The sequence below is a fragment of the Priapulus caudatus genome, unplaced genomic scaffold, assembly GCF_000485595.1.
Source record: "Priapulus caudatus unplaced genomic scaffold, Priapulus_caudatus-5.0.1 Scaffold102, whole genome shotgun sequence".
Classification (NCBI taxonomy): Eukaryota; Metazoa; Priapulida; class Priapulimorpha; order Priapulimorphida; family Priapulidae; genus Priapulus; species Priapulus caudatus.
In genome coordinates, this window is record NW_014577163.1 from 202,921 (window position 1) to 217,650 (window position 14,730).

General features: G+C 42.2%; 1 protein-coding gene across 1 annotated transcript in view; it reads left to right on the forward strand.

Annotated features, from left to right (window-relative positions):
- LOC106805147 (solute carrier organic anion transporter family member 4A1-like) overlaps positions 1-14,730 on the forward strand; it is a 38,361-nt gene that overhangs the window by 6,190 nt on the left and 17,441 nt on the right. Inside the window, exons 2-4 of the mRNA XM_014806640.1 lie at positions 4,081-4,530; positions 5,637-5,649; positions 6,785-6,840. Of these exons, the coding sequence (XP_014662126.1) occupies positions 4,081-4,530; positions 5,637-5,649; positions 6,785-6,840 (519 nt within the window). The remainder of the gene's footprint in view (positions 1-4,080; positions 4,531-5,636; positions 5,650-6,784; positions 6,841-14,730) is intronic.

Genomic DNA, 14,730 nt, shown 5'->3' on the forward strand with positions numbered 1-14,730 from the left:
ACACACACACACACACACACACACACACACACACACACACACACACACACACACACATAAATAATATATATATATATATATATATATATATATATATATATATAATATCGCATTATGTGGACGGCCTTATACTAGGTATATAAATTGATATTGTCACACAGTGGGTACGCAGGTAGATAGATATATACCTACATGTGTATCGTATATGCGTGTAAGTGATGTCAGAGCTAATGCGTGCGGATGCGGCATAATCTTAATTGTCGATGTTCCACGACACGTGACATGCAAATATACCGAATACCACGCATTCGAAAGACAAACGCAACTACTAACAGATATTCGACTTGCACGTTGCTAAACCATTCCATGCAGGAATATAGCGTAATGCGAATATTGCGCTGTGTCGCTGCCGTCGGGCTATGCATACGAGGTAGAGTCGGGCAGATTTTCTTTTTATGCTTAACGTGGCGCCATATTGGTTATGTTGTTATCGATATGAGCACGTTCGCGTTCAAACGGATTTTCGCGGTTCCATGCGCTCTTGTTGAATCGCCACATTGTAGAGCAAGCAAGCTTGTTAGTTTCTCAGATACTACAAATTATACTTTACTAAACAACTCCACACAAGAATAACGCATTACTATGAATTATACGTTGTTACTCTGTGATATGTAAATGTGGTCGTGTTAGAGACGGGCGGATTTATATACTATCACTATAAATGTGTTTTTTACATGAGGTCATGTAGGTTATGTTGGGATCGATATGTGCACCTACGCATGACATGCGCTTTTTAACGTTTCCTGGGCGGGATTTGCATTGAGGTGGATGCATAGTCAATAGTCATAGCCAATAGTCATCGTCATAGACAATTATAATGGCTTGATACGTATCTCGTAAGAGGTTCGATCAGTTCCCGGCTTATAGGCAGAGAGATAGCGGCGCGGTTCCTGAACATGTACCGACGTCTGTGATCGCCGTATGACCAAACCTCCACCTCCTCCCAGTACATTGAAACAACCGTTCTTCAGATTCACCTCTACTGTAGCCTACTGTGCACACCGTCGGTGGATTTCCGCCACATCTGTATGTAGGTGGTGTACAGCAGTAGAAGGCGTTTATAGGCAGCAGACCTGAATCGGACAGAAATTAATTAAAAATACTCAGTGTTTCGATCGTCACATACTTAACATACACTTCAGGCTATTCATGTTAAATAACTACAGATTCGTGCTCTATACTCTGCTCGAAACATTTGTCAGCATTATGACGCGAATTTCCACAAAGTTGTTGGATCCAATTTCAAACACGAAAATGGCCAACCGGTCATTATGGCTACGCCACTAGCTTGACGGAATGTCACAACTACACGACAAATCCAATTTTACTTCTGATGCTTTCTAGACGTCCACTCGGCATCTAACTTGCGCGCATAGTGCAGATTATTACGAACCGTCGGTGACGGGGATCATGTCAATGCTAGCGGCAGCATTTAATGCGAGAAATACTTAAATAATTGGCGCGTGTACTTCAAACGTGCTTGCGCAGGGTGACAGGGAAAAGTAACAGGGAGAGGTGACAGTAAGCGGTGACAGTTACGGGGAGCGATTAAAAACGTGCTAATTGTAGGACAGCATGTAGGAATGACTAGCAGAGGGATCCATGAGTCGTTGGAAACCCTCGTGGTTCGCATGAGAAAGGTGTGACTCGGATGGAGACGAGTGACTATGCGACTTTCATTGTTGAAATGACCCTGAAATACTTCAAAGTTTATTGTAAACAGTTTCAGAAAACTGAAAAAATTATAAAGATGGAAAATCAGTGTTCACTTGTTCCCAAAAATCTAATCAGCAGTTCCCTTGTTCCCTGAAAATAATTCGACAATATCCTCTGTTTCCTGATAGTTAATGCTCCTGTTCCCTTGTTTTTTAAAACCCCTGGGAGGTTACAAGTTATACGTGTATCATCCCTGATACACACTGCATTTGACAAATATGTTTAGCCTGAAGTAGATGAAATTGATTCTCTTTCTAGGTCTCATTTCAGAGCTTATCTCATTGATGAGATAACCCATCACAAATGAACAGAAGAGGCACCATAACCTTTGCATAAATGTGTGTGACTTGCAACAAGATGTTCAGTGGCATGCCATTCTGAACACATCGTTAAAAATTGATTTTTTAACTAATTTGTCGTTCTCATAAGCCAGCGTTAACCCGTTCTTTCAAATCATACTTACCACAGGCAGCCATGTGAGTTATCTGGTTTAGACCTGAATTCAGAATTCAGGTGTTCTTTACCATGAATGTCAGTTTTCTTGCAGGGTAGCTGCATTTTGACTCTATTGCTCAATTTGCTCTATTCTTTTTTTTTCATGTGCGTTTGTCCTCATGCCTGCATAGGTTTTGATATACTAGATAATGTGAAAATAGTGTTAATGTGTGTGTGTGTGTGTGTGTGTGTGTGTGTGTGTGTGTGTGTGTGTGTGTGTGTGTGTGTGTGTGTGTGTGTGTGTGTGTGTGTGTGTGTGTGTTCCACGTGGACAAACAAGACTGACTGACCATACAAACAAACATTCAAACTTTCACAATCACCCACTTTTGCTTTGATTACTTACAATTTTTAGGTTTTTTACGAATACATAATGTTAAGTAGGTATAAATCACCATAGTTTTAATTCTGACATACAGGTGACTTGCATTAACTAGTTTATATTAAAACTAATAACATTTGAAGGGCTTGCACAACAATTTTATATTATCTTATCAAGAATTGGCATTCTTCAGGTAATATTTCGTGATTCCGTAACCATTTTTTTACTGCTGCTTGTTTTGGTAAAGTATGAAGTAACCGCAACAATATGAACCCAAACATGCTTACCAGAGCATAATTGAGACCATGGGTAGGAAATATCTTGATCAAACTTTTGCGAAGTTATAGCGAAAATTTCTCTGAAGTTGAATTAGTTGCGCCACTGTGGAATCGCTCTTTTACAACATGCAGAAACGGACCGCGTAAATGTATTTTTACAGAGTAATTGTATGGTTTTAACACCGCACATCGGCATGTTAGAAACGAGATAGAATCACTCGATTGTGTTGCTCTGTTGGAACTGCTCCGTAAAAATGAATTTACGGGTTTCGACCTTCTGTATACAGCGCTTTGTGTTGTAAATGGCCACGTCGCGCGACACACATCTGACTAACTCAGCGGTAGGTCTACATTGACCTGTAATCTTTATTGCAAAAGCCCCAGATAATAAAAGAGAGAGAGAGAGAGAGAGGTGTAAAAGGAAAAAGCAGGTGGGCAAAGAGAAATTACAATAAATGTGGGAAAATAAAGGCAGTAGTTCTGAAAATGATCAGAGGTGGAACATACATACACACACGCACGCACGCACCCACGTACGTATACGTACGTACGTATGAACGCACGCACGCGCGCGCGCGCGCACACACACATATATATATATATATATCTAAAAACAATTTCAAATAGGTGTTTAAGTTTTAATACGCGAGCTTTCGAGATGTACATCTTTTCTTCAGGCAATTCAGCAGACAATGAAGCTCGCGTATTAAAACTTAAACACCTTAACCTATTATTTGAATTCGTTTTTATCTACATGGGTGTTCGTGTGTGATTTTACTTCTACATTTATATATATATATATATGGAGAGAGAGAGAGAGAGAGAAAGAGAGAGAGAGAGAGAGCGAGAGAGAGAGAGAGAGAAAGAGAGAGAGAGAGAGAGAGAGAAAGAGAGAGAGAGAGATATCAGAAGTAGATAACAGGGAAATTCCCTATTATCTACTTCTGATATATATACATCGGACGGAAAGAAGATAAATGTGTCTGGTGATTTTCATCTGGTACTAGTATCTTCAATTTAAGTAAATTAAGCCACAGCTGGCTGAAACATCTTCTGGATACCAACATTACGATTAAATTATAAACAATGACATTCTCTACAGATGTGAAGGAGAACCTGCATTTTTGGGGAGTTAAACTCAGCATGTAGATGCTGCATGTCTACTTGTGGTAGCAGGAACTAAATAGGACTTCCTTCTGTTTCTCCTAGATGGCAGACCCATCGACAACGTGGGCGTGTCTGACGTCACACAGCCCACACGAGACGTCATCGGAGAGAACTCGGAGCCGAATGGTCGCCCTGAAACGCCTCGTATTGGGCAGACGCTTGCGGAGAGGAACGACCACCTTCCGCGGCTTGAGGACGTTGCACACAATAAGAAAAATAGCCTCGTCACCAACGCGGCCGATAAAGCAACCGCAGCCAAACACGAGGCCACAAACGCAGAAACTCACCTGCGCTGCGGTTGGTTTGGATGGCATCCATCAGGGGTGCAGCTGTTCAACCGGCCCGGCTGTCTACTGTTCTTCATGGGCCTCTGCGTGATCGGCCAGGGGGCGCTGCTGAACGGCTTCATCCCGTCATCGGTGCAGACGATCGAGAAGCGCTATGAGCTGAGCAGTAGACAGACGGGCATCATCGCTGCGCTGTATGACGCAGGTAGGTGCCACAATAACGCCTATAACTCAGGCATCTATAGCGCCGCGTGTCGCACAGTGAGAGAGCTGATGTCGTTACGCGACGCGTGGCCCTCGTTACGAGGAGGCAAGCAATCAAGGGTCTTTTCTCTCCTGTAGCCTAGATCTGCCTACTGTACTGTACTGCCTAGATATAGCGCGAGGAAATGACTCGGTGCTGCTGTGGTTACGTTGGCGGTGTTTATAGGAAACGGTGACAATTATATTCCGCTTGATGGGCAATTAGCTATATCGACTTAATTATACTCTCTCTCTCTCTCTCTCTCTCTCTCTCTTCTCGTCTGCCTCTTCTCTCTCTCGGCTCTCCTCCTCTTCTCTCTCTCTCTCTCTCTCGCTCTCTCTCTCTCTCTCTCTTCCTCTCTCTACTCTCTGTCTGTCTCTCTCGGCCGCCTCTCTCTCTCTCTCCTCTCTCATTCATCCCCGTCTGCTCTCTGCTCTCGCTCTTCAGCTCCTCTCTCTTCTCATCTCTCTCTCTCTCTCTCTGTGCTTGTCTGTCTCTCTCGCCTCATCCTCTCTCTCTCTCTCTCAGCTCTTACCGCAGCAGCCTTGTCTTTGCATCGTGCGTTCATCAGGTTTGTAAAGGGCGCCAGTGTTTCAAGCGCGCTTCAATGAGGCTCACTATAACTGTGCGCGAATATCATTATAGTTTCAGCGCCACCGTCATCGGCATTTACTCCTTCTAAATAGCTCATCCGAAGCTTTAAACAAAATCCGCGTAGTAAGGCCAAGCCAGCGGCGCTGCTTCAAAATTGTCACGCCTAGAAATCTCGATTGAGGAACTATGAAATACATTTGAAAAGTTTCTATTCTGTCTAAAAGTGCACAATAGGCTATTTTTATTTGCTCCTAACCGAAAGAGCAAAAGATCGGGCTTAAACGGCGCTAGGAGACATTTATAGTAAAGCTTGATGTGTTATCATATTGAAATTCCCCTTCAAGCGTCAGCCCTGCAAGATCACTACATTGAAATTCTTTGTTGCGTAACCTCTCTTTTAGCTGTTTTTTGGAGATGCGTGCGTAATGCTTGCGTTTTGGCCAATTTTGCTTGAGTTGTGTATGTTTTTGAAGATGTGCCGGCAAGGTTATTATAATTATTTGATTGTATTATCGCCAATTAAATCTCCTAGAAAAACAGTAATATACGTATTGATTAGTATTAGTAGTAGTAGTAGTAGTATATAGTAGTATTAGTAGTTACTTAGTTATTTGTTTTAGCTGTATAGCAGTATGGCTTGAGGGCCTACCTTGCTTCAGCTGTTTTGTTTAGTATTAATTTGTTAAAGTTTTGTTTCATTGTATCTGTTTTGGGTGTTGGCGTAGTGTGTGGTGTATTTGTTTTGGATATCGTAGTATGGCTTCTGTCTTTTTTTAGCTGGGCAGTAGTTCTGATTCCCGTGTGTTACACGGTGGAAGAGGACATAAGGGGCCGGCTGTAGCGGCTACCGGTTATGCGTATGAAAGGCGTTTCATATTTCTCTACGTGCTAATTCACCGTGGTGTCTATCAAACAGTGTTGGAGGCAACTCAGTCAGATTTAATGCGACGTAGGTTTCTTGTCATAGGTTATTACTTTTAGAGAAATCACTCAATCTTCACCTAATCGTTAGTTGTTTATCATAATTGAATAATAATTATATATTATGTAAACGTCTATATGGCGTACTTTAGTAAGCATTTATCTGTAGCTGACTAGTTATATTAGGTCTTATCATGTTGTGCGCGCGCGTGTGGGTGCGCGTACACATTGTGCGTGTGCCATGCCGCGTGTGTGGGTGCGCGTACACCTGTGTGCGTGTGCATGCGCGCGTGTGGTTACATGTGCACGTGTGGGTGTGCCACGGCCGCTGGCGTGTGTGGTGTGCGCTGTTGCGCTTGTATGGTTATGTGTGGCGCACGTGTAAGCGGTGTGTATTGTGATCGGTGTGGCACGCGCTGTGTGTATGTGTGATCGTGTGTGTGGGTGTGTGCGTGCGTGTGTGGACGACATCACGTACATGAATGTGTTGATGTGTTTGCTTGTGCTCGCGCGTGGTTCGGTGAGTGGTAGGCCTTGTCGTTTTCGTAGGCGCCCTAAATTTCCTCCTCTATTTCTCACAGAAGCAACAAAGTGCACTCCGGAGACATGCGAGAGTGGAGTTTATCCAAACTACATCTACGTCTTCTACTTAGGGCCACTATTCTTATTGCGTCGGTTGCGTCGCCATTATACACACTAGGAATTACCTACTAGACGACAATCGTCAGCCAGGGGAAACACAGTCCTTGTACTTAGTATTGTGCTATACGTTAACACACGCGACGGTTTGTTGGCTTATGAATGTAGATACGTAGATGTAAAAATGGTAGCTGTAATTCCACAGTATAGCAATGTAATTCATCATATAGCCATGTAGAGTAACACATATACAATGGAATTCCACATATACAGGTATTGCCACATATACAAATGTAATTACACATATACAATGTAATTACATCATATACAATGTAATTTACACATATACAATGTAATATACACATATAACAATGTAATTCCAGCATAATACAATTAATACAGCATATACAATGGTGGTTTGCTTAACCGTGATGTACTTGGAGGTCTATATCAGCAGTAACGCGAGGCATGTACTTTATTACGTAGAAGCATGCATGTAGGTATAGATTCAGTGGTGTTAGCTAGGCTATGATGTATCGTTACACACAAATCACACAGCATAGTCATTCGGTTTTTCCTATGCGGCTGAATGATGGACAAACTTGCATTCTAGCTGCAAGGTGGTCATACAATATTTACCGCGTTAGGGAATTTTAAATATCAAGTTACGAATAATCTTTTAAACCTAGGGCGTTTTACTAACTTTTTGTTTAAGCGCAAATTATATCAATTGACAGGCCTACAGTTGGAAGTGCGGATCAACAATTATTATATCGTAGCGAATACTACCGCTGCACGCCGCGGCATCGAGTGGTGTAGGCAAATGACTTTAAACGCTATATGCTAACTGGGTGTATCTCTACCGTTAAGCCGTAACATGATGCCATAGAGTGCTGACGAAACTCTCCTAAAGTAGCTCGACGTCGCAGGACCGACCGCTCCAGAGCAGGTAGGTTCCTATACGCCACGAAACTTCCAAAGAGATAACGGCGATCATGTAGGTAAGGTAGAGATGACACGCAGTTAAGCATATAGACGTAAAAAAAATAAAAAAAAAAAAAAAAAAAAAAAAAAAAAACAAAAAAAAAAAAAAAAAAATAAAAAAAAAAAAAAAAAAAAAAAAAAAAAAAAAAAAAAAAAAAAAAAAAAGTCAATTTGTAGCAGCCATCGATGCGCGCGTGCACTAGTATTCGCTACGGATATAATAATTGTTGCATGTTCAATTGATATAATTGCGCTTAAACCAAAAGTTAGTAAAACCCTAGGTTTAAAAGGCATATCGTAACTGCATATTTAAAGATGTCCCTACGGTAATATTGTATGCACTTGCATAGAATGCAAGATTGTCCATCATACAGCGCATAGGAAAACCCGAATGACTATGTGTGTGATTCGTGTGCTAACAGTACACATAGCTAGACCTACACACTGCTCTATACCTACATGGCTGTTTACGTAAGTAAGTACATGCCTTCGTTACGTCGACTAAGACCTCGCAAGTTACATCACCGGTTAGCCAAACACCATTGTATATGTGTAATTACATTGTATATTTTGAATTACATGTATATGTGTAATTCCATGTAATATGTGTAATTAATTGTATTGACTTACATTGTAATATGTGTAATTACATGTATATGTGGAATTATCATTGTATTTATGGAATTACATGTATATGTGTATTTACATTGTAGATTATGTGAATTAATTGTAATGTGGAATAAGCTACCTATTGTTACTTCTACGTAATCTACATCATAGCCAAACAAACGTCGCGTGTGTTAACGGTAATAGCACAATACCTAAGTAACAGAGGACTGGTTCTCCTGGCTTGACGTTTCGTCCTAGGTAAGGTAATTCCTAGTGTGTATAATGCGATCGCAGCCGACACAATAAAATAGTGCTAGGTAGAAGACGTAGATGTGAGTTGGATAAACTACCAATCTCGCTATGTCCTCGCGGATGCATTTGTTGCTTCGTGAAGAAGATAGAGGAGGAAATTTAGTGGCGCTACGAAAACGCTACGGCTCCACTCACGAACACCGCGCGAGCACAAGCAACACATACAAACATTCACTGTACGTTTGTGTCCGTCCACACACGCACGCACACACCACTACACCACATACACGATACACACACGCGCGTGCACACGATACACGATAGACACACGCTTACACGTGCGCACACATACCCATACAAGCGCACGCGCACACCACACACGCGGCGTGCACCACCACACGTGCCATGGTACCCACAGCGCGCAGTGGCACAGCGCACACATGTGTACCGCACCCACACACGCGCGCATGCACCCACGCACATTCATAGTGTACCGCACGCCAACACGCGGCGCCACACACGATAACGCTATATAACTAGTAGTACAGGATAAAATGTTCTAACAGACGCACATTAGAAGACTTTTACATAATATATAGATATATTATATCATATTATGATAAAAACTGACGTATTAGGAATGATTTGAGTGATTTCTCTAAAGCGTAGATATCTTGACAAGATCCTACCGTTCGCATAACTTCGCTGACGGTTTGCTTCCAACCTGTGATAGACACCAGACGTGAATTGGCGGTAGAGAATATATGAAACCGCCTATTTCCCCTATCACCTAACCCCGTAGCCGCTGACGCAGCGCCCTTATGTCCCTGCTCACGCGTATAACGACAACGAATCAGAACTCACTGCCAGCAGCTAAAAAAAGACAGAAGCCATACTACGATGATCCCAAAACAAATAACACACAGCGCACTACTGCAACACGCCAAAAACAGATACAATGAACAAATACTTTAGACAAAATTAATAGCTAACAAAAACAGCTGAAGCAGGGTAGGCTCAAAAGCCATACTGCTATACAGCTAAAACAAATAAATAAGTTACAATAGCTACTATATACTACTACTACTACTTACTACTACTAATAATACTATATTACTGTAGGAGATTAATTGCGATAATAAATCAAATATATAATAACGCTGCGGCATCTCCAAAAACATAAACACACTGCAGCAAAATTGGCCAACGCAAGCATACGCACGTGCATTCCGAAAACAGCTAAAGAAAGATTACGCAAAAAAGGAATTTCATGTACTGATTCATTCAGGGTGACGCTGAAGGGGAAATTCAATATGTAAACATCAAGGCTTTATATAATGTCTCCTAGCGCCGTTAAAGCACGATCTTTGGCTCTTTCTGGTTAAGGAGGAAATAAAATGGCCATATTGTGCACTTTTAGACAGAATAGAAACTTTCACATGCATATTACTATAGTTCCTCAATCGAAGATTTTTAGGCCGTGACAATTAAGGCAGCGCCGCTGGTGGCCTGTACTAACGCCGGATATTTGTTTAAAGATTCGGTAGCTATATTAGGAGTAATGATGACGGTGGGGCCAGCTGAAATATAGATGATATTCGCGCACAGTATAGTGGAGCCTCATTGAAATCGCGGTTGAACAGCTGGCGCTTTACAAACCTGATTGAACGCGACGATGAGACAAGCTGTGCGGTAGAGAGAGTGAGAGAGAGAGAGAGCGAGAGAGGCGGCGAGAGAGACAGACAGAGAGAGAGAGAGAGAGAGGAGAGAGAGAGAGAGAGAGAGCGAGAGAGAGAGAGAGAGAGAGAGAGAGAGAGAGAGAGAGAGAGAGGCGAGAGAGAACAGACAGAGAGAGAGAGAGAGAGAGAGAGGAGAGAGTAGAGAGAGAGAGAGAGAGAGAGAGAGGGAGAGAGCGAGAGAGAAGAGAGAGAGAGAGAGAGAGCGAGAGAGAGAGAGAGAGAAGAGAGAGAGTATATTAAGTCGATATAGCTAATTGCCCATCAAGCGGAATATGATCTGCCAACCGTTTCTATAAAACACCGCCAACGTAACCACAGCAGCCCGAGTCATTTCTCGCGCTAGATCTAGCGAGTACAGTACAGTAGCCAGATCTAGGCTACAGGAGAGAAAAGACCTTGATTGCTTGCCTCCTCGTAACGAGGGCCACGCAGTCGCGTAACGACATCAGCTCTCTCACTGTGGGCCGACAGCGCGCGCTATAGGATGCTTGAGTTATAGCGTTATTGTGGCACCTACCTGCGTCATACAGCGCAGCGATGATGCCTGTCTTGCTACTGCTTAGCTCATAGCGCTTCTCGATGTCTGGCACCGATGACGGGATGAAGCCGTTCAGCAGCGCCCCTCTGGGCCGATCACGCAATAGGCCCATGAAGAACAGTAACAGCCGGGCCGGTTACAGCTGCACTCCTGATGGGATGCCATCCAAAACCAACCGCAGCGCAGGTGAGCTTTCTGCGTTGTGTGTGTGTTGGCGCGGTTGCTTTATCGGCGGCGCGTGGTGGCGGGCTATTTCTATGTGTTGGAACGTCCTCGAAGCGCGGAAGGTTGGTCGTTCCTCTCCGCAAGCGTCTGCCAATACGAGGCGTTTCAGGGCGACCATTCGCTCCGATTCTCTCCGATGACGTCTCGTGTGGCTGTGTGACGTCAGACAGCCCACGTTGTCGATGGTCTGCCATCTAGGAGAAACAGAAGGAAGTCCTATTTAGTTCCTGCTACCACAAGTAGACATGCAGCATCTACGGTCATGCTGAGTTAAACTCCGAAAAAGCCAGGTTCTCCTTCACATCTGTAGCGAATGTCATTGTTTATAATTTAATCGTAATGTTGGTATCCAGAAGATGTTCAGCCAAGCTGTGGCTTAATCTACTTAAATTGAAGATACTAGTAGCCATGATAAAATCACCAGAGACATTTATCTTATTTCCGTCGATGTATATATATCAGAAGTAGATAATAGGATTCCCTATATCTACTTCTGATCTCTCTCTCGCTCGTCTCTCTCTCTTCTCTCTCCATCTCCCTCTCTCTCTCTTCTCTCTCTCTCTCTCTCTCTATATATATATATATATAATATATATATAATATATATATATATATATAAATGTAAAAGTAAAATCACACACGAATACCCATGTCAGATCAAAACAATTTCAAATAATAGGTAGTCGTGTTTAAGTTTTAATACGCGAGCTTCAATGTTGCTGAATTGCCGCGTTGAAAGCTCGCGTATTAGAACTTAAATACCCTTAAGCTATTATGTATTTTGTTTTTAGATATATATATATTATAGTATAATCGTGTGTGTGCGCGCGCCGTGCTTGCGTGCGTGCGTTCGTACGTACGACCGTACGTGGGTGCGTGCGTGCGTGTGTGTATGTATGTTCCACCATCTGCATCCATTTTCAGAACTACTGCTTTATTTTCCCACATTTATTGTAATTTCTTCTTGGCCCACCTGCTTTTCTTTCACACCTCTCTCTCTCTCTCATCTTCCCTTTATATTATCTGGGGCTTTTGCAATAACGATTCAGGTCAATGTAGACCTACCGCTGAGTTAGTCAGATGTGTGTCGCACGACGTGGCAATTACAACACAAAGGCTGCTGTATACGGAAGTCAAAACCCGTAAATTAATTTTTACGGAGCAGTTCAAACAGAGCAACACAATCGAGTGATTCTATCTCGTTTCTAACATGCCGATGTGCGGTGTTAAAACCATACAATTACTCTGTAAAATACATTTGCGCGGTCCGTTTCCTGCATGTTGTAAAAGAGGGCGATTCACAGTGCGGCAACTAATTAACTTCAGAGAAATTTTCGCTATAAACTTCGCAAAGTTTGATCAAGATATTTCCTACCGCATGGTCTCAATTATGCTCTGGTAACCATGTTTGGGTTCATATTGTTGCGGTTACTTCATACTTTACAAAAAAGCGCAGTAAAAAATGGTTACGGAATCACGAAATATTACTGAAGAATGCCATTCTTGATAGATATATATAAAATTGTTGTGCAAGCCCTTCAAATGTTATTAGTTTAATATAAACTAGTTATATGCAAGTCACATGTATGTCAGAATTAAAACTATGGTGATTTATACCTACTTAACATTATGTTATTCGTAAAAAAACCTAAAAATTGTAAGTAACAAGCAAAAGTGGTGATTGTGAAGTCTTGAATGTTTGTTTTGTATGGTCAGTCAGTCTTGTTTGTCCCGTGGAACACAGCACACACACACACACACACACACACACACACACACACACACACACACACACAACACACACACACACACACACACACACACACACACACACATTAACACTATTTTCACATTATCTAGTATTCAAAACGTATGCATGGCATGAGGACAACGCAGATGAAAAAAAAGAATAGAGCAAATTGAGGCATAGAGTCAAAATGCAGCTACCCTGCAAGAAAACTGACATCATGGTAAGAACACTGAATCTGAATTCAGGTCTAAACCAGATAACTCCACGTGTCTGGCCTGTGGTAAGTATGATTTAAAAGAACGGTTCGAGCTGGCTTATGAGAACGACAAATTAGTTAAAAAATCAATTTTTAACGATGTGTTCAGAAATGGCATGCCCACTGAACATCTTGTTGCAAGTCACACACATTTATGCAAGAGGTTATGTGGCCTCTTCTGTTCATTTGTGATGGGTTATCTCATCAATGAGATAAGCTCTGAATGAGACCTAGAAAGAGAATCAATTTCATCTTACTTCAGGCTAAACATATGTGTCAATGCTCGTGTGTATCAGGGATGATACACGTATAACTTGTAACTCCCAGGGGTTTGAAAAAACAACGGAAACGAGGGCATTAACTATCAGGAAACAGAGGATATTGTCGAATTATTTTCAGGGAAAGGGAACTGCTGATTAGATTTTTGGAAAAGTGAACACGATTTTCCATCTTTATAATTTTTTCAGTTCTCTGAAACTGTTTTACAATAAACTTTGAAGATATTTTCAGGTCATTTCAACAATGAAAGTCGCATAGTCACCTCGTCTCCATCCGAGTCACACCTTCTCATGCGAAACACGAGGGTTTCCAACGACTCATGGATCCTCTGCTAGCTCTTCACTACATGGCTGTCCTACAATTAGCAGCGTTTTTAATCGCTCCCGTAAACTGTCACCGCTTACTATCACCCTCTCCCTGTCACTTTTCCCTGTCACCCTGCGCAAGCACGTTTGAAGTACACGCGCAATTATTTAGTATTTCTCGCATTAAATGCTGCGCTAGCATTGAATGCATCATCCCGTCACCGACGGTTCGTAATAATCTGCACTATGCGCGCAAGTTAGATCCGAGTTGACGTCTAGAAAGCATCAGAAGTAAAATTGGATTTGTCGTGTAGTTGTGACATTCCGTCAAGCTAGTGCGTAGCCATGATGACCGGTTGGCCATTTTCGTGTTTGAAATTGGATCCAACAACTTTGTGGAAATTCGCGTCATAATGCTGACAATGTTTCGAGCAGAGTATAGAGCACGAATCTGTAGTTATTTAACAGATAATAGCCTGAAGTGTATGTTAAGTAATGTGACGATCGAAACACTGTGAGTATTTTTAATTAATTTCTGTCCGATTCAGGTCTGCTGCCTATAAACGCCTTCTACTGCTGTACACCACCTATATACAGATGTGGCGGAAATCCACCGACGGTGTGGCACAGTAGGCTACAGTAGAGGTGGATCTGAAGAACGGTTGTTTCAATTTACTGGGAGGAGGTGAGGTTTGGTCATACGGCGATCACAGACGTCGTACATGTTCAGGAACGCGCGCCGCTATCTCTCTGCCTATAGCCGGCAACTGATCGAACCTCTTACGAGATACGTATCAAGCCAATTATGATTGTCTATGACTGATGACTATTGACTATGACTATTGATCTATGCATCCACCTCAATGCAAATCCCGCCAGGACGTTAAAAACGGCATGTCATGCGTAGGTGCACATATCGATCAGCAACTAACCTATCATGACCTCATGTAAAAAACACATTTATAGTGATAGTATATAAATCCGCCCGTCTCTAACACGACCACATTTACATATCAGCTGAGTAACAACGTATAATTCATAGTAATGCGTTATTCTTGTGTGGATTGTTA